The 22012-nt window shown below is 39.9% G+C and overlaps 1 protein-coding gene across 2 annotated transcripts in view; it reads right to left on the reverse strand.

Moving 5' to 3' along the window:
• Positions 1-22012, reverse strand: part of APBA1 (amyloid beta precursor protein binding family A member 1) — an 83586-nt gene that overhangs the window by 38620 nt on the left and 22954 nt on the right. For both annotated transcript variants that reach the window (XM_058043445.1, XM_058043444.1), the window contains exon 2: positions 4090-5294. In XM_058043445.1, the coding sequence (XP_057899428.1) occupies positions 4090-5241 (1152 nt within the window). In that variant the 5' untranslated portion in view covers positions 5242-5294. The remainder of the gene's footprint in view (positions 1-4089; positions 5295-22012) is intronic.

A 22012-nucleotide genomic window follows, 5' to 3' on the forward strand; every position in this document is an offset into this window, starting at 1 on the left:
TGTTCAGCCTGGAAAAGAGAAGGCCTTGTGTGACCTAACTGCAGCCTTCCAGTGCCTAAATGAAAGCTGGAGAGAGATTGCATGAAAGAGCATGTAGCGACAGGGCACAGGGGAATGGCTTTAAACTGAAAGAGAGCAGGTAGAGATTAGATACTAGGAAAAAATTCTTTTCTGTGAAGATGGTAAGGCACTGGAACAGGCTGCTCACAGAAGATGTGGCTTCTTCATCCCTGGAAGTGTTCAAGGCCAGCCTGGATGGGGCTGTGAACAACCTGGTCTAGTGGGAGGTTGGAACTAGATGATCTTTAAAATCCCTTCCAAAACAAACTATCCTATGATTTCATGATTTTTTGAGTGAAGAAAATCTCTCAATTTCACATTCATAAAACACAATCTTGTTCCACAAGAATCAACAATGCAGTTCCACAGCCTTTTCCATCATGGGTCACTTTCCTGATGCCACACTTCTTGCAGCTGTGCAGCTCTAACTGCTATTGTATTTGAAACAGAGATCTTCATATCCAAATGATGGTCTGCTTTGGTTTAAAAGGTTTCTGATAAACAGACTTGGGAAATATATGCCAATTGTACAGATGTCATTTGTGTGGCCAATGTTAAAAAATACTCTTGCTGTCTTTATTCAAAAGACACAGAGGATTTTTCAGCTTTTATCAAATACACAAGTACACCTTCCCCACAAACTCACTGTCGAGACCACCTCTGATTCAAGTGAAAGCGTGCATCATTAAACCAAGGCGCACAAGGTACACGGCAGCTAATATTCTCCATTGTTAAATATTAAACAGGTATCTCTTTAAACTATTTATTTATTTACAGAAGTCCGCTCCCAGCCTCCTACACCACAGGACTACCAGAGTCTATTACAGCAGAATCGTCCATGGGGAGTGAGCAATTTACTTTTCTCATACACCTTACCAAACACTTCTTTTCAGAAGAAATATCCAGGAATGACTCATAATCCTGGTAGATAAACTCGCGAATAAAACTGGAATCAGTACACACATATACAGTGATCTGTAGCCCTCTTACTGTCCCAGTCATTGCGTGTCAGTCCCAAACTATACCTAACTGCAGGATAGCTAAATACCTCTAAATTGTTAACTTCTTAAAACAGTCTCTGGACACTTCTAAATGGCATCCTACCAAACATTCCGCTGTGAATGTACTACCCAAATGCTTAGCACTGGGGAGTAATAGCCACTTTCTTGGGAAAAAAAGCAAAGGAGGCTGTTGTATTTAATGTGCCTCAACCACAAATCATTCTTCTTGCTTCACTGGTCTCCAGTGGACAGCTTCTAGGTAAGTAAAAAGTCACTGTTGTTTGTGTCTAAAGAAGTCTTATGAGTTTCAGTATCACATTATTAAGAAGGCAATATTATTAGAAATATTTTCAGGTAAGTTCTATCTCTGAAAGAAAATTGTTTAACACAATTTGAGGACAGTTTTCAAAGTAGACCTGCAAAATAACTGAAGGTAAAAAAGAACCCAATTTGCATTATTTATCTGTAGCAATTTGATACTTCTAGGGCAAGAAAATGGTGTCTGCCTGAAGGTAAAAACACTCACATTTCCAGGTCAATACTATAAATCAGACTGAAAAACATCTCTGGCATATACTGGTTACACTGAAAAGCCCTCATCTGAGATGCTGCTTTTTTCTTGACGGGGACAGAAGAACAATTTACAGTTAGATGAATGGGCTCCAACTACATTTTTATTACATTGACCACTTTTGGTCACTTAGTCAACACAAGCTGTTTTTGCCCAATTTACAGCTAAGCAATTCTAGGAATGCTGCCTTAAGAAAAGTAGACAGTTTTTGAGTTGTCATCTAAATTAGAGAATCCAGTAAAACAAATATATATCTCTTCTTCAGAGAAAAACAAAATTCCTACTCAGTCCCAAGTCCCTTCTACAAGCCTGCTCATCAATCTGCTATAGATTTTCTAAATTATTTGTGCCATTTACTTCTTCCTTCCAAGAACACAGACACTTTGTACATCTACAACCATAATTTCTCTCTTTGATGAGCTATAACAACTGTCATTATAAATCACTGTTTTGATTTCAGCCAGCCCTGAAAATTTCAGTCAGGTTCTTATCTGACTTGGTGCAAAAAATATTGAATGAGGAATCTAATTTTTTGTGCAAAATGGGAACCTCTTTGTATTTCAATACCTAATGCATGCAGAGACCACTAAAAATACCTGTTTTGCTCACTATATGAGCATACCAGGCTGAGTCATATCAACACATCTCAGAAAAGTTCAATTCTACAAGATGCACCTGGAGTTTAGAGAGCAGGTGAAGCGCCTTCAGAAGAACTTGGTGCTCTTGGGATCCACAACCTAATGTCACCAAGATCATCATGGCACTCTGTTATAATTAGTTAGGAAGCAACAGGAAGTCCTTTGATCCTCCAAGCAGTAACAGTATTTTTGGACAATATAGTAAACCAAATGTGTAGAAGAGAGTAATGTGATCTATTTGAAAATATGGACAGAAATAATTTTAGTTTTGTAAACTTCTGAAGTTAAAAATAATTCCACACAAAATAATCTGGGAAGATGTTCTTCCCTCACATGACTGCAAATCAACTCTGTAACATACATAATTTTAAAAATATTTTTTTGCAAATAACTTTTGCAATACAGTTGTCTATTTGGGCTTTTTTTAAGGTTCAATTAGGTATCCTATTAAGAAGAAAGAAAAAAGCCCTACAACACCCTCCTCACTGTGTCTCCAACAGTTTTGCGGGAAAAATAAAATCTGGAAGCTGTATGTCTCAATCAGCTTACATGTTTTTACAGCATCCCAAACACCATGCTCCAAAAATCTATTTCGATCTGTAGAATACCAGCCGTCCTCATTTTGAAGGCAGATAAACAAATCAGAAACCTGTTATAGATATACCTGGCATGTGATCTTTTTTCACTATCTGAATTCCCTTTGCATCAACTGAGGTGTCTTGAATAGTTCCCATGCATTCCTAGAATGTTACAATAATCCAGTCTAAAATACCAAAATAACATACAATAATTTCTACTTCTGCTGTTCTTCAAAAAAAACCAACCTAAACCAAACCAAAAAAATCAAAAGAAAAAAGAAAACCCGAAAACAAACAAACAAACAAACAAAACCCCAAAACAAAAACAAACCCAAAAAACTCCAACCAAACCCAAACAAAAGGTCACAAAACCCATTCCACAGCAATACAGAAGAATGGAGCAATGTTTGCAGGTACTTGCCCTTGAAATAGTAAGATAGGAACATGTAATAGATACTTTTTGGTCAGTAAATTAAGCCTCCCATCTCTTTGTATCAGGCATAAACTTAATCCATTTACCAGTTGTTTATGAGTTTACTATATAAAATAATACAGAAAACTCATAAAACTTGTAGTTAAAATTAACTTAAAGACAGCTGGAACCCAACCTGGTAGACAGCCCTGATCCAAGCAAAACCTCATGCCAAAAGCACTCAATTTCAGAAATGCTAATGCTTAAATCTGAACTCCCTTCAATACTCAGGTTGCTGTAAATAGCACTTTACAGTGATAATGTAATACACTGAGTTCTAGACACTGCAAGTTGACATGCAAGTTTTCTAGAATATGGATCTGAATTATGATGTCATCAAAAAGAATATTACCAGATTTCTGATAGAACTGTTGGGACTGTTACATGACAGAACATGAAACCTAGAAACTTAAGAGTTAACAAAAGCATACAAAGACAAGACGGTAGAAAACTGCTTGGTTGCTAATCTAAAATATATTATGGCAGTAGAAACATAACAGCATTTGTTTCAAAAAAGACATAAAGAGCTTCATGTGACAAATTCTTACACAGCATACCTAGGGTCAGCAGTGTTAAAAAAAAAAAATCTGGCTACTTGATAATGCACATTTACTCCTCTTATGCTCTCCAGGGTACAAATTTAAAACAAAGCACTTTTTCAAGAATGAGACACAGAACAAAAATATAATGCACCCTCCCTCACTGCCATGCATGTCACAGTTAAAAAATTAGACACATAATCTGAGAAGTGAAAGCTTTGTGTACTCACATCCCCATCTAGTGGCCTCTGGTCGTCAGAATCCCTGGATGGACTGATGTCCTGTCGCATCACCCAGATAGGCTCCTTAGGTTCATCAGGGGTATAAGGAGAACGGATGGTCCTCGTCTTCACTTCCTCAATAGCCTCTTTAATATCCTTGATGGCCAGTGAAATTGCATCTCTTTTTTCCTTGCTGTACCTCTGAACAGATTCTCCCGAGCCAGATGTAACTCGAGAACCAGATGTTAGCTGGCCATTACTTTCATGCCCACCACTAACAAGAGCCTGGCCATGCTCCAAACTCTGTTCTGACTCTGGCATGTCTTCAGCTGCCTTATCTAAGCTCTGGGAGCTCATGCTCTGCTTCACCTCTGCTACAATCTGATCAATGTCCTCCTCTTGTTCGTAACTATCCATTCTTGGGTAGGGTGCAAACTCTGCTTCCTTTTCAGGGCTGTCAGACTCTCCGTCAGACCGTTCATCATAATGGTGAAGGCGGGCACCAAGTGCCTCCTTGCGGTAATTGTCAGCCTCCTCCCTCTCCCGCTCATACTGCTGGATGCCCTCGCTAACATCAAGATCAGGTGTGTCTCCTATTTCCTCATACACATGCTCCTGCAGCCCATAGTCAGCATAAGCCTCAGCATACTGTTCATCCTCTCCTCGGTGGAAGAGGCGATGCGTGTAGACGTAACCCGAGTAAGCTGCGTTCATGGCTTCCTCGTGCTCGATGGAATGGAAATGTAAGTGATTGGGCAATGTTCGGTTATGAATGGCCTCACCATGCTCAGCCTCAGCATTCTCCGTGTACTCCTCGGACTCAGGCCTGTACTGCACTGCATATGCACTCTCATCCTCATTTTCCTGCACTCTCTCGACATCATAACTGTCCTCCACCGTGGCTATCACATCCCCTTCTGCAGTATCCGTGTGATTGTGGAAACCACTCTCAGTGCTGGCTGACCGAGCTAACATGCCTTCCTCCTCCTGCCCAGAGAGGCCCACGTGGCTGCTGTTGGTGTGCCTTGGGTAGCGAACCGCATACCTCTGCTCCTCTTCCACCTCTGGGTGCTCCAGGTCAGCTTCCACTGACTCACTCACTGCTCCGTTTGCTGGCTCTTCACTGATCTCCCCCTCAGGTGGTCCAACCAAATGGTTCATGGCAAATTTTGGACAGTAGGTCACTTATTCTGCTGACATTTTGTCTATCACAGCTGGAAAGAAAAAAAAATTCTGACATTACTCCCAATTAAAAAAGTGGAGTTAATAAACAGAAACAACAAAATGCATCCTTCCTTCCCAGCAGACAAACATTTGACTAAGCTCTGCAATCAGGTAATAGACAGCACAACAGTATGATCTCCCATGCAAATGATCTCCAACAGCAGCAACACATAACAACACTCTTGAGGACTGCACTTCCCTCTTCCATGGACAAATTCTTTATGGACGTATCATTTCCAAACAACCCCTTGGAGATACCTGTATGCACTGCAGTAGCATTGCAAAGATGCTGGCCTATGAGAAAAGATAATTTTTGCCAGGAGCTGAAATTTTACCATGGCAGAGATGACAGAAATATTTCACCTTTACTCCAGCACTTTCCCCACAGAACACTAACTTGGAGCAGAGGAAGGCTGCTGCAATGTAAAATAGCAGATTTAGTCCTGTCACAGGAGTCCAAAGTTACTCAGATACATGACCGCTATGCATTCAGGTGAACTAGTCACCCTATGCACTTTTTAAAAATCAGTAGAAATTAAAGTTCTACTTTCAGGGCACAGTACATCTGAAGCACCTCTTTCTTCTTCCTAAAGAAGAAGAAAAACAGGTGCTTCCTCTTCTTCTTCCTAGATACAATACAGTTATCTTCCTGGAATCTACCTATAATCAGTTTAAGATGGCTTCCTCCCTAAAACATGGCAAAGACATTTCTAATATTCATAACCATGACTGCATTAAGACTAGTGGGGCATCTCAGCCTTGCCAATTGAGTAGAAATCTCAAAAGGTCATATGGTTTCTAGAGAAGTAATAAAATAATGCCAATAATAAAAAAAATATGCAGGGAACAGAAAAAGGCCCATCTAGCTCAGAAGGTTTTGTTTTTATAAAACAGCTTCAGCTTTTTGGAACCTTATCCTATGTATTTAAGATGCAGTGTCATAAAGAGGACATGTCAAGTCCTTTTAGCTACCTAAATCAAGCCACATATCCAGAAATAAAACACAGCTCTAGCTTGTGACTTACTGATAAGTACTAAAAGAAAAGGTCCCTATTGGAAGACAGCTAACTTGAAGAATCTATAAAAGCATGTGTCAACTGCCAACTAAAAAAACGAATGTGAATGTGAAATAGAACTTGGATCAAATCTAGTAAACTGAGGCAGGGAGGCTCAGGTGGCACTTTGCAGACTAAATGAGCTCTGTGCAGAAGAGCAGCAGGAATAACTTCCAGTGATGAGAAAGTAACAGCAATTTCAGTTGCTATCTATTACAGAAGCTGACAGGCAGGCAAGCCAAGGTGTGAGTCACTTACACTAAACTTCCACAGGAAATCCAGAGGGTGCAGCTTCCAGTTCAGTAAATACTCCTTGTTTCTGTTACATCTAATGTTTTAGCCCTTTAAACAAAGGAGTCCTTAAAAAAACTACAGTTGTAAAGTAATAGCTAATAAATCATATTATGTGGACCTATCAGGGTGTTGTACACAAACTAATCCCTTTTCAAAATAACTATGCAAAAACCCAGTTTGTTTTTTCCAGCTAATGAAGGTGCGTAAGGTTTCAGTGACAAGATAAAGTCTTTTCCAGCTAAGACTTCCAAGATATTAGGAAAAAATGGGCAGAATACAAGTGTATTATACTAGCGTACACCAGAACTAAACACTCTTCCCCCCACACAGCATACGGTAAGAAAGCAAGAACAACAATATTGGACAGCCTTCCACTTTTAGCCCACTAAAAGGGTGAGGATGCCAAGGTGCAAGAACTCTTTGGAAAGTCCTTCCCAAGGAGCTTAGAGCAGAGGAATACATTTGGTGCAGGTAGCTCGGTTTGCACCCAACAGTGTGAGCTGCAGATTGAGCTCTGGGGGGCAGGAGCCTCGGGCAAGGGGCCGGGAAGTGCCAGCTCTCTGCAAAACACAGGACGCAAAGATGCTGGCACCAGCCAGGTGGATGGACAAGATGGATACTGAGACACAGCCGGAGCCAAAGACTCAGGAGGGCAAGTGAGACTTTGGCACACTTGGGACTGTGAGGGGACAAGAGCCCAGGGGTTCCTTTCTCCAGGCTCCCTCCAGAGCTTGAGCTGTTTTTGTGTTATGGCACCATGAATAAATGCCTTTATGGGAAGAGACATCCAAGCCTCTGCTATGGGAAACCTGGGGTCACCAGCCAGGAAATCTGGGCTGACCCTGTGAGAATGTGCAAGAATCGGGGGGGGAACCAGCAGGTCACCATGAAGGGTGATGGCCTCGGTCCCAGCTGTGACAGTCCCTGGTGATAGAAGTGTGACTGTCAGAGTCTCATGAATGGTGAGACTGGGAAGGTTCTTTAATATGGCCTGCTTTCATTTAAGTAAATTATAAAATTTCCACTCTTCTCTACATAGAGAGAATTAGGCTAAAATAGATGGTTGATTAAAAAATCTACCTAAATTTGTTGCATTCAACTAGTCGCTGACTTGTGACTCAGTGTCATTGGTCATCCCCAGAACAAGGATAGTGCTAGCCAAAACAAATCAAGATACAGATAAACACAGGACAATGATCAACTTTCTCAAGTTTTATCACATGTATCCTGATATGTCTTTAACTTAATTGAGTTTTTAGAAAAGAAGGGAAAAAATCAGCTACATGAAGATTACTCAAGTCAAATAAGGTATAAAGTGCAATAATTTTTATGACAATAAAAGTACTGGTAATTGCTGAAAATAAGATATCCTGTTTTAGAAGTCTTAATACATGCTTGCAACATAATGAGTTTTATGGACAGATGGCATCACTGACATGTCTTAGAGAGATTACAAACCACACAAAATATGGCTAAAAAACACCTGGCAGATCCATCACTTTCCTTTGTCAAAGTTATAGCTTCCAAAGCTCCACGTGTAAAATTTTTCTCATTTAAAGAATTCTCTCAGCTTGATTTCAAATAATGATATCCCAAAACTTTCAAGGTTGCATATTTTGAAGGGAAGAGGAGGAAATGTTAAGCTTTACTAAAAGCTTTTTACTGAAAAACACCCTTCTGCTTGCCTTTCCTCCTATAAATTAAATTCCAGCTTTTAACTTTGAAAACAATAACTTATTATTTATGAAATATATTAATAACTTATTAATAATAACTTATTAATATTAATTTCTAGTAAGATTATTAATATAATTATTAATAGTTATAATAATATATTTTAATAATTGTAATAATATTAATACCTTATTGATAACTTATTATTAATAACTTATTATTATGAAATCTAAAATAATTCTTACTTGTTTCAAAGTAAGTTGACTTAGAAATCTGATCTGAATGAATGGCCTCAGGCCACCTCAGTCTCAGTAACCTTCAACGAAAAGTAAGCTTCCAAGTCAAGAACATTTATTTTACTGTCTAACAATCAGTCTTTACGATAGTGAATTAATGAACACCCATGAAGATTGGAGGTCAGAATTTACTAAACCTCTGTTTATACATGGTAGCTGGAAGACTACTAAACTCCACTCATTATTTATTCTTAGCAGCCCTTTCCTCAAACAAATACAAGGCCTGCCTGATCTTTCCCACCAGACAAGCAAAAAGCTCTTTATTTCCTGCAAGCAAACAAAAGTCAATAATCTACATAAAATACCATAGACAGAAGAGAATATAAGCAAGAGAGGTTATCTGACCTTGGAAATATAGACACAGCACTGATCTGAATGATATTATAGTCTCACATTAATTACCCAGAACAGCAGCTGTGCACTGGTAATCAAACATATTTGGGAAAGTGCTCTGTAAGCACTCAACTCTGCACACAGGACTTGATGGATGAATGTGTCTCCACAATAGAGAAATCAGAGGTTGATTACTACTGCAACTAACTCTTTGCTGAAGGTTAAATTACCTTCCTGTCTGTAAAGAAGAAAAAAAATATATATCCATATATTTCTTAAGCATCATGAAGTTGAAAGTTTAAGAATTTTTCTCTGCTACTTTAAAACACCATCAAAGGGCAGACTATCATCCTAGAGCAAGAACTCAACACAAGCCAAGTTCCACTCAGGAAAAGATATGCAGTAAGAAAATGTGAAAGTGTGAGTATTCAAATTCCAATTTGGTTTGCTCTTTCTTACCCAAGTCCAGATGAGCAATTGTTTGATTTCCTGTATATGCAGGCAGAAAGGAAATAATTATTATTATTGTTGCTATTATTATAAATATTACTTTAAGGGTTTATTTTATAAGAGCATTATGCATTGTATTTCCACAATTTAATGCTGACTTCAATACAAGCTCACACTCTTGATACGTCTGTCAGCTATAGTTAATGTCTCAAAACAAAGCTGTGTGCCCCATGGAACTAGACTACACACACACATGTTTTCTGTCACATCAAGGATAACAGGAAAACTCAGGAAGGGACCACAGGAGGTCTCCAGTCCAACGCTGCCCCAAGCACAGCCAGCTTTGAGCTAAGACTAGGTTTCTCAGGGCCTTATCCATTTGGCGTTTGAGAACCTGCAAGACTGGTGATGGCAACAGCTTGTCTGGGCCCTGATGCTACCAATGGACTGTCCTTGCAGGAAAAATGTTTCCTCCTTACAGTCAGTTTCATTTTCTCCTGTTTCAGCATGTCTCATCTGCCTTTAACTCTCATTCCCACCACACACTACTGTGAGGAGCCTGGCTGTATCTCCCCTGTCCTGTGGGCAGGTGACATGGAGGCCATCCCTCCTCTCAGCTGAAGCAACCTGGTCCTGCCTCTCCTGTGTCTCTTGTGGCTTCCCACCATTTCCCACCAGTACCGTCCCTGTATCAGGGATTCAAAAGGGAGGCAGCACGCAGGTGGGTTCAGGCAGGCTCTGAGTAGAGGGGATAGCTCCTGTCCTACCCTGGCTCTCAGGATCATGTCTGTCTCAGACTGCCCCAGGTGCAGCTGACCCTTATTTTACTGCCTGGGCCTTGTCCCAGATTTGCTACTTGTCCCCACCCGCCCCAGCCTGTATCGTCATGAGGGTATTTACATATACACAAACTGGGTTTTTTGGTAATTATTTCATTTATAACAAGCATAACTGTTTCTTCTTATTTGGCAGTTGAATGTGTGAGCAAAATAGCTTTGTCTTCCTTAAAATACTTCAGCCACATTCACCCATGTCCTCCATGAAAAATAACTATTCTTTCAACATACTTACACATAACTCCAAATGAAACTAGGAATACAGGGGCTTCTGACTGAATTTTCAAAGGCCATCTGACCTCAAGTGGAAGTCTTCTTCGCACACTCTCTGAGAAATTTCATAAAGCACCTCTGTTTTCCTGACTTCACCAATACACCAATGTTTCTCTTGTACAGATCTCAACACGGCATAAGAACACAAGCTACCTCTCAAAAAAACAACAGTCTTTTAGCAAACAGATGACTTTGAGAAACGCCTTAATTTTTTTTTCTTTAAAAAGCCCCTATGGTAGGAAATTTCTGAGAATCTGACAACATATGCAATGCCTGCTTTGAAGGAGTTCTCCTCCTATATTAGGTAACTCTTTTCGGAACTGCAACCTGCTTGGGAAACCTCATTGCTTCTGCTGCCATGTGCTAAGTAAGCTCATCCAAAACAGCTTTAAATAAAAAAGCTGTGAAACTTATATTTCTTGTCAGTCAGCAAAAGCAGCACCTGGAAAGTGGCACTAACATCCCACCACATGCACACACACACATATTGGTTCATAATGAGGCTGAAAAGCTGTGAACACTTACAGTAAGTATAAAGCAGAAAAGCTGCATGCACAATATTGCTCTGCACACAAGAACCCACAACTTTTGTTAACAGTAGACAGTTCTAGAATTTATGTTCTACCAGCATTTAGAGCACTCAAAACATTTTACACTTTTCACCCATTCCAATTCACATCTTATTCAAAGCTAAAATACAGTCCTGAGCAAGAAACACCATTCAGTAATCTTCAATGCAGGCAGTCCAGATCTCACAAATACTTTAGGGCACTGGAGATGGGGAACACTGTGATTAGAAAAGGAACAGATCCTTCTCACCACCTAACACTTAAGTCGTGCCTGCACAAGAAATAGAGGCAATACACGGATGGAAGCCATCCATCGGCTGCCGGAAAAGGTTAATAGATATTACGGCCCAAACAGACAAAATTAACTAAAAGCACTAGAGACAAATCTTGACAAGGAACCACAGGCAACCTCTGCAGTGAAGTGCAACAATTAGACACACAAGACAAAAAACACTTTGAAAAACACATCATAAATCCCAGATCATAAGTTGTTAAGGGAATAAAACTGACTATTGTCACCACCAAAATGATTAAGCTTCCTAAGTAATAGTCCTATTAAGAGGTAAACTAAGGAAATTTGGGGTTTGCTTTCACTCTGGTGTCATTTTCTGACATGTTGTTGTCAGAGTTTATTCCTGGTATTAGGTCTTGCTATTAAAGTACCAAACAGATCATCTAAAACTTAGAATGCTGGAATTGTTACTCTGGTATTCAAATCATGGTTACAAACAAAATCAATTTTTCAAATAAGAATGAAAAATTTAAAAAGTACATAAGCACTGCCAGACTATCACAGCATTTAAAATCAGTATTACAATGTGAAGCTAATGTCAATATCTGTTAGAAGTACAACTATTAAAAGTGAATCTATACCAAATCTAAGTTCATGGCTGTTTGTAATTTACCATTCTTTCTCCCCTATGTAAGAGGGCAGAACTGTTTCAGAGAATAGAGTATAAAATGCTGGGTTCTCAGTGATGAATTCTGAATTCAAATTATCTTTACATTAGTGGTATTTTTATAGCAATGAAGACAATCCTTTTCTCTATATTTGAACAAAGAGGGATTAGATCTAACCTACCAAAAGGAAAAAAAATTAAAAACTCCGCCCAGGAAGCCTAAATACCCTTTCTATCCCCTTAAGAGTCATTACTAGTGGAATAGAAATAAATGTAGACAAAAGTAAATTGTATGATCCAGTGAACTGCAGGGCTGACAACATATGCAATGCTGCTTTGGTTACCTTCAGGGCGAATAAGATGGTCTCAAGCCTTACTGACAGAGTAAGAACATGTATGTCCAAAAAATCCTTGGGTTTTCCTCCTCTGACTACACATAAAGACTTGATCACACCTTTCTAGCTATAAGAGGCTTACTCAGCTGCATTCTAGGCCAGTGTTGCACAGTCTAGATACAACTACCTTGGATGCAAGTGAGACAGAAGATTCACTGAACTGTCCCTCAACTTTCCCTCCTTAAAACACCAAATCTGTCACAGGAAGCAAAGTTTTCAATTGACTTAAACTCTAGCTTTTTTAATTATTTTATGCAATCAATCCACAGGTTGTGTCAGGTACACAGAAACATTTGGATGATGTTGAGATCACTTCAAGGGTTTGCTTGAATGTGATAGAAGGCTTTTCAGCAAATCCACAGCTTTAAAGAATACCAAGGAATACCAAGTCTGTCAGCCTCATCAGCTTCTTCAGCTGTCACAGAACACTGTTTCAACTCATAGAATTGGTACAGAAATAGTGCTGAAACCCTAATAACTTCAGTGACTCAATTAGCAAATGCATTTGTTCTGAGGCACTCATTATTTCCTGAGAATTTCAAGCTAAGGATATTTCCTCATGAAAAGCAATCATGGTTCAGACAGCACAGAATTAAGCACAGCACAGATCATCCTTCAATTTGTTTTATTTCACAAGTTCCAAAGGAGCTATACCTGAATTAAACTCAAAAATGGGGATAGACAGGATACAGAACTTCCTTGCCTTTCACGCACTCAAATATGTACCACTGCCTGGCAACTGTAACACACAGTTACCAGAAACACTGGATTACACAACTCCCAACCCCAACCCTCCACCCTATTTTTATACTAGGAAAAGGAAACACCTCAAAATAGACATTAATTATTTAAACTTGTATTTTTATTATACTTGCACTTTACTATATGTCTTTTTGTCAATGACTTTTCCAAGTCTTTCTCTGAGAAAGTCATTGGAGAAGACAATATGTACGATGTGGAGGTATTACTCAGAGTGGGGAAGAAGTACGAGCCAGTCAGAGATGAGATAGCTAAAATTCCCCGGTATTAGGTCATGAGCATGAAGTTCTTGCCAATCAGAACTGAACTAACACTTTTTACCTGTGATACAATAAGCTTTTAAAGGACCTGATATATATCTGGACTGCATTATTAAGAAGAAGGCTTCGAGTACTAGCTAGTTTGTCTCGTAGTACTTATTTCTAAGTGACAGCAAGACATCAGGTATCTGCTTCCATTCAGAGAAATTAAGTAAGCAAGAGCATGTAAGGGCTGCAGGCTAACAAAGACTAGTGAAGGAACAGTGAAATCCCACCAACAAAAGTATTTCATTTAGAGTCACAACTCAAATTACAAACAAAACAAAACACCTCCAAAAACACACAAACACCCACAAAATCACAAAAAAAAAAAAAAAAAAACACCAAAAAAAACCCCTAAAAAAACCACACAACAAAAAAAAAAAAAAAAAAAAACAAACCCAAAAAAACAACAAAAAAATATCCCTTGGTGGTTTCAAATCACAATAAAATCACAATATTGTCAGAATTAAATGCTACTTCAACAGATTCAGTCTTCTGGGTATACTTGTAGGTAAGTAGGAAGGGAAAATACACCTCATAAGGAACAAGAACTATGACACAAAACAACAAATGCAAAAAAAAGGAAGTAAGAATGCGTACATGTAGGTTACAGGAGATTAAAGTTAACTTTTTTTCTCCTCTCTATATGGACAGCTGTCTCTTATACTCTATTTTCTGTTATCATTTTAGCCCATATAATAAGCCCAATCTCATCTCTAACCATCAACTTCTAACACTTGCAGATCATTTTACTACTTCTATATCATGAAGAAGCTGGTGATTCAATTCACATTAAAAAAAGAAAATCAAAGCTACACAGTTCAGCTCACATGTTTCCAAAGAAAACTGATCTGCCACTTGTATTTTCTCATGGATTGGCAGCTGTGTTACAGTGCCCTACCTACCACACAGACAGTTCCACAGTGTTATGGTTTGGGCCTGGCAAAGCCAGAGCCCCCATGAGGACACCTTCTCCCCGGTGTCTGCTGCGAGATGTGACCAGGAATAAACAAAGCAGGCTCCAACTTCAACATACAGAAAAGTTTATTAACTAAGCTACATACAAACAATTACTAAACCACACACAAACACTAAACTACACATACACAAAGGAAAAAAAAAATCACAAGGAGAATGAAAACTACACAGAAACACTTCCCCCTCCTCCTCCAGATCCCCGTACAATTCATCTCCCAAAATTATCCACACTCCCAAAATTATTCACACTCCGTCTGGCACCACCCTTTAGATTGGTCAAACTTTCAACTCCTCAAGAGGAGAGGGAGTCCTTCCATGTGTCATGGTGGCCTTTTCCGTCCTTGTTCCGGTGCTCTCACCACCAAACAGGGATCAGGGCTGCTTCCAGGGTTGTCTTTTTAAGGATGCTATGTCCAGTTCCAGAAAAGCACAGTATCTCACCTTCTCATCCTCTGGGACATCCGTCCCCCCCATATTTTATATACCCCCTGGGGCCGAGGGGTCCACACACTGACTCTTCTTTGGCTCTGGGACATTTCTCCCCCTGGACTCAGTCTCTGTATCTCACGGAAACATAGCTCTGTCCATGACTACACAAAAGAGTCCAGCATTAAATGCCACTCCATCTTCTCCATTCTTTCAACATCTCTCACTCTCTCTCTCTCTCTGGTCCAGACCTCCATCGCTCGTTCATTTCCTTCATCCTCCTCCTCTCTTATCACTCATCTAGGAAGGGTTAATGTTCTGTAAGGCCTTCATTGTCCAAAAAAGGGTTAAAAAACTCCTCCAGGCGGCTGGACTCCTGGCTGCACCCCCCCCCCATCTCCTCAGCTGGGCTGCCTGCTGCCAGGACATATTTACTGAGTTTCAAGGTAACACAGGCAGCACTCTCTCTCTCTCTCTCTGTCTGTCTCCAAAGGGGGGGGGGGGGGGGGGGGGGTAATGGCTGCCCGATGTCTCTTGGTGCTCCTCCACCCTTCCATCCTCCAAGGCCTCCTCACTCCCATCTCTGTCCAGGCCCAGGCCTACCGCATGGCTGCCCCTCCCCCGCCCAGCAGCAGCGGCTGGACAGGGGAGAGCTCCGACCTGCGTCCCTCGAAGTCCCAAGAGAGCCTCCCAGGGCCGAAGCTCTGCTTTTAACCCCTGGGTGTTCTCGGAGGTGTGTCCTAAAACCCACTGGTTATCCCAGGTGCCAATATCAAAATCCAAGCACCCATTGGTTTGACCACAACATCCCAGAATTCCCACTTCTTCCTGGTCAAACCACCACACACAGCCATCTCCAAAATCATATGGGAAGATGTCATACAATTACTTCCAAGCATAGTCCTGAGAAAAGAGGTGAAAAACTCTCAAGCACATCTTCCACTGTTACAACCTTTCTGAAATGCTGTGGCCGCTTGTCAGCACTAAAGCAGATGCACCACGAGGCACTGCACACCCGATTTTCATTAGCAGGAGCGGTCTGTGTGGCTAGACCAGCACCTACCTGCATTTTACTGGCCTCACCAGAGAAATCTGCCTGCTCCAGTCTCCCCAAACTAATTTTTTTCCTATCTCTTAACATTAGCAATTCTGTGCCGTCTATGAGTTTGAAAGCAAGATACAACCTGTGCTACCCCCCAGAGCTGATGAGACAAGGGTTACTCATCCAAACAGGGAAGACATCAACATCATTCATTTCTCTGAACTAGGAAGATCTTGACTGAGACCTATTTTTTCAGCACAAGCATACTCCTGTTACTGAAAATAGCTCCTCCAAGGTGACGACACATGATATCTGTTCCCCAGACATAATTAAACCCTAACGAAGGCTGGCATTTCTCCACATCTGCAGCTTACAACAGAACTTGAGGAGTATTAGAGTATTAGCAATTGCACTGTTCACAGCTCAGGGTGCTCAGATGCACAGCTTGCTCAGAAATTACAGTCTGAGCAGGGAAATGGAAGTGGTGCCTGGCTGCAGCCACTGGGGTCCCATCAGGTTAAGAAAAAGAAAAATCTGTTGATGTTAATCAAGTTAACTAGATCACACACACTTCTACCAGACAGCGTAAATCAAAAGCAGATGCATTCTGTAAAATGCACAATGCTTCCCATACACTTGCCAGTCTACCTGCTAAGGAAATAAACTGACTAGAACACAGCTACACAGGAGAGTTTGGAAAAAAATTAAGAAAATTGAGGAGAGTCAGCCAAGCACGCTTTTCACATCTCTATGCAGTATTTACAGCTAGAACCATCACACAGACCAGCTCCACTCTGGGTACAGAGACAACAGGAAAAGGGATATAATGTTACAGCATTTAAAGATAGAGTCACAGGCAAAACAGAACATGAATTAAAAATTTTCACAACACACACAAGGTGGCAGTTTCCTAGTTTTAAAAATTATTTGTACCTTGCCCCACAGTACTTTTGTCTACCTTTGAAAGAGTAATGACATCCAGAAAAAGTTATTTTTTCTTCTCTTTTTACATAGCAATACTTAGATTTTAGTAAAAGCATGTATTCCATTTAAAATATTTTATTATGCATTCCTGACATTATAAAATCCTTTATATTAACACACCCAACCAGTGGAATTACAGTAGGGAAAAGTGACAACTAAAAAGAGTGATTCTATGGTAAAACATATTTAACATGAAAAAAACTTAAAAGGATGAACCGAACAATTCTGAAATGTTTCAATGCTTGAAGAACTTATTTAGCTATTCACTGGTTAGTATTTTTATCCTTTTTGATTGCAGTCAGTCTGACTGTCAATGGCTCTTTTCACTTATCCTCAGAAGTTGTTATTATTAAGGCAATGCATTTCAGAGGCATCCATAACCTTTTCTCTACAGGAAACAGGAGCCCTAATTATCTTGCTTTGTTATATTTTATAAAGTCAAGATAAGGTATTTCTTAAGTGTTCAATTAAACCTAGATAGGGGGGATTCTACAATTCCAGGGAATCATATATTTGAAATTATTCTGGGTTGGTTTTTGTCATTCCTTTTCAAGGAAGTACCATTCCTCCAAGAACAGAATGTCTTTCTCATCTGAGATCCAAGCTTAACTGGTATTCTACTTTTTGGTGGTATTTAACTAAAATTAAAATCCATGCCCTGGTGTCTATCATCCATCAGGCAAAGCACAGGTCTAACTTCTCTTCAAATTCCTGAGCTTTGCACATGTGACATGATCAGACTGCACATGCTAACTTCCCTTTTCGTTGCTATACTACAGCATTCTTTCATTTTTAGTTTCTTAAATTCAAGACAAAAAGTACTGAGGATGTGATCTCTCTCTCATGTTTTAAAATGAAGGCAGGAAGTCATCGAATTAACTCTAAACATGGAACTAGATCGTAAAAGCAATGAAAATAAAAAAGAACTACATACTTCATATAGCTTTGTAGGTTGCTACAGGATTATTCTGAGTTTACCACTTTACAACAGAATTCAGCAGCACGTTTCAAATCAGTCAGGCACATGGCTGCTGTCAGTATTAAGTTACATGAACTTCTCTGGACAAGTAAACTTTTAGCTCTATAGAAGCTGTAAAACCCATGATGATCAGTAAATCCAAGGTCCTAAGCACAAACCATTAAGATCTCCCAAGTTCTTGCTTGCTTGAACTGCCCCATACATAGTTTAGAGAGGCTTGCAATTTTTAAAGTTTGTCAACCCAAAACATCCTTTCCATTATCCTACAGGGGACTTACATTAAATTACCATGCTACAAGTATTAGACATTCACTTACTTTTGAAAGTATTAACACAACATACTCTTCCTTACAGTCTTCTGAAACTCTGCCAAAAGGGTTACTAAAAACTAAGACTCCAAAATGGTATTCTGCCACACACTTCTAAACACGTTAAATCAACCACCTGAATAGAACAACTTTTCTGTATAAATGCAGCTGGTCAACAATAGGAATTTTACACAACCAAGTTTCAAGCTTTTCAAAAGTTCAGGCCAGTTTTCAAACAGCTCACAGTTACTCATGCAGATCCTGAGCTCAAATACACATTCATCCAAGCTCTGGAACGAAATGTGAGTTGCTACAAGCTGAATGTTTCAAAAATTTCATTAAAGCCGTGATTAAAAAAATTAAAATTAGTCCTGGGAAAACAATGATGGATCTTTCAGGCCTGTGTCCAGGGGTTTGGCTTTTCTAAAAGACTTTGAAGTTCTAATTCACATCAGTTCTAGGGGAAACAAGTCTTTCCAGGACTTCTGTGAAAAAAAACGGAAGCAGAGAGGAAGGTGAGGGAACCTTTTTTTCCACATCATGGAAAAAAAATCTGCAGTTTGGAAAGTGAATAGATTGTCTTACACACTTGTCAGAGACAGCTTCTCAGAGTAGGTTTAGCTATGTGTTTTAGCTTGGATCTGAAGGATGCTTTTGAAGGCAATTTGTGATGGTCCCCACAGACTGTACTTCAGTACACATTGTGGAGCAGACTTGGAGATCACCTAATAGATTTCTTCAAAACAACTATCAGAATTGGCAGAAGAGAGGTTTTGAGCTAAGAAATGTACGTGAATGGCTGCAAAATAGATTAACCTAACATAACAGCAAAATCCTAAAAGAAAAAGAAATAATTGTAGTGACAGAAAAAGCAATATATTATTTTAAAAAATCCAGACATAGAGTATCGTTTTCCTTCCCAAAGATTCAAATAAAACCCAACCCAAGCCAACCCAATCCAAACAAACAGAAAAAAACCCCAAAAATCCAAACCCAAGAAAAAACTCTAAAACCACCAAAATAATTCTTTGTACTATGTTATTTAATTTTGGATGGTTTGGGAATCTAAGTAACAATCATAGTGCAGCTAACCAAGCAAGCTGAGAGGCCAAATACAAATTTATTTTACAGCTTATAAGAGTAACACCATGCAGACAAATATTTAGAGGGCTCATACAGGAAACCTTATTATTACGCTGGAAAGCAAATGAAAAAAATATCAGCAAACAGCGATGTTCAAGGTGCAATGAAGAAGAGCGAACAAGCTCGAAATCAATAACCCATACCTGCTGCAAAGAACTAAGCCACCAAAAAAATTAAGGAAAATAAGCAAGAGAGAGTTTGTTGGTACCCCACAACAGAAGGACAACAGCACCTGAGTGACTACAAAACAGAGCAGCCAAAGGCTGCCAAGCAGCAATGACATCTCCCTTGGCTCCCAGCCACGGCAAGCACAGCCAATCCCATCCCCACACATTTCCCATGTCCCAGAGAGGGCGGCCTCTGTACCATCATGGTCCAGGTTTTCCTCACCTCAGCCTTATTTATGCATAATAGAAAATGAAGCTGTGACTCTGCACTGTTTTGCCCAGAGGAATGTGAACTCTGCAAAATAACAGACTTAAAGAAAAATGGAGACAACCTGTTTCTGTTTTCTCCTGTCCTCACCCCAAAAGTAACTCTTTTGGTCATACACTGGGCAATTCCTCCTATGCATGTACATGTGTGGGGGAAGATGGGTGCCTTCTGTGAGAGTCAGCTGGCAGCGGGGACAGCACAAGTCCATGTCCGGACAAGACGTGCAGCACCAGCTGGTGCTGGGGCTTTGCCAACCACAGACCTAAGCATTCGGATGACGGTACTGAAGGACCATCTGCAAGCCCATTAGCTTCCCTAGATTTACTACCAAGCTAGGGGGCTTGTTAGGTTTTTTCCAATAAACCACACTTTTTACCATTTTGGTCCCAAGGACTGTATTTCTCCTGTCACGTCACTGAAAGACCCTGCCCAGAGTCACAGGCAATGGTCTTCTCTACCAAATCCCAAAACCCTCAACTGTGCATCCCCTAAGCAAACCTAGGGCTACTCAGAGCTCTGCAGCTGCCCACTGCCATAACTGATTGTAAGCTCTAAGCTTCACAGCACAAACACTTGCCAAATCTGAGTCATAATTTAAGAAGAAACTACCTCAACTTTTCCCTCCTGAGCTGCAGTGTCAAGATGGGGTGCAGGCCTACTCCAGAAAAGAGGATGTGGAAGAGTCAGAAATGAAGGAACAATGCTGAGCATGAAAAAAGCTGAGGGTGACCCAAGCAAGGCGAGTTTTGTCCTTGTTCCTCACCATGCAACTCTATTCTCATTGGCAATACATTTATTTTCCCCAAATCAAATCTTCGCCCATGACAGCAACTGGAAATCCCACTCTTTATGTCAATTTACAAACCTTTCCATATTATTTTCTCTTCAGGATCCTAGTGAGGAGGAGGAGTGAGAGAGAGGCAGAGAGATGGCAGCCAGGGAAGGTCAATCTGCCACAAGCTCAATGAAATAAAATAGTAATTATGAAAACAGTATTGACATATATTCAACTCACTTTAATGCAAATATGGGGGAAATTGACTTCACATGAGTAGATAGAAAGATTTACCCCCAGAGTGTTTGTGGCCATCTTTTTTCCCTTTGCCTCCTGGGTGGCACTATCCTGGGGGAGTGAGCTGGTGCCATTTTCCCTTTGTCTCCCTGTGGCAGGCGCCATCTTGGAAGGGATATTTCCACCATTTCGGGTTGTTCTTTGTTCTGGGGAAGTTTGTGAGACTTAGAAATTCTGTATCACGTGATTATTTACTGTATTTTTTTGCCTGTTGCAGTTTTGCTTGTTAGTAAATGCTACTTTTTGACTCTTATAAATCTATTTGTATTTCTCCTTATAGGTGGAAAAGGCCTGGTTGAAACTAAGGGGAGGGAACTCCTTTTAAAGCGTTGACCTCTTTAAATTGTATTAAACCAAGACAGACACACATGTTGCTGGTCTTCTCAATCTGCCAACCGTCGTGGCACTGAAAAGCCCATTTTGCAGACCACTCTCCAGCAATAAATCAAAAACCCCTCTGAAATCACCTTGCCTGGCATATTATACAACAATAACATTGGCGATTTAAATCCTCAAAATTCTTATCTACACTCGTTTCTATTCTACTTAGTGCTGTCTTAAATAAAATGTAAATGAAGAGCCCTTTGCTTTGACTTTTGTAGACTTTCAGTTCTAATGACAGATTCTGTCACAAGACACCCAAAACATTAAGAATGACACCTTTCTACCAAATGTGCGAATATGAAATAAGCAAAACCATTACACCTTCAATAAATAATATATTCAAAAATAGCACAGACAAGCCACCATAGACTCTTGTGGTTCTTGCAAGTTTCATGATCAGTTATGGAGGATACTTTGCATTTTTTTAAAATTAAGTTTCCCTGCATTTTTTTTTAATGCAGCAGAACACAAAAACCATGATCTTTAGTATTCCCAAAATGTCTCAGAGCTGCCCTGCAGCACTTGTCACCTACAGTTGCCTTGGAGGACAAGGTATTACCTCAACAGAATTGCAAAAAGAAGTCTAATTCTATCTAATAGAATTACAAAGAAATCCAAAGTAAGAATTAACTTTCAGAATTCAAAATCAAATCATTTTGAGCCCACATTTATTTTATCCTTTCCTTCTATGAGTTTTGCAATGTTTCATATCAGTTAAGGAAACTGCTGAACTGTAATGCAGGCATTACACTGTCCTAAAAATAGACACTACAGAGAATATAATACTACTAATATACTTTAATACGGGGGGTTTAGTCTGAA

Source organism: Melospiza georgiana, chromosome Z, assembly GCF_028018845.1.
Source record: "Melospiza georgiana isolate bMelGeo1 chromosome Z, bMelGeo1.pri, whole genome shotgun sequence".
Lineage (NCBI taxonomy): Eukaryota > Metazoa > Chordata > Aves > Passeriformes > Passerellidae > Melospiza > Melospiza georgiana.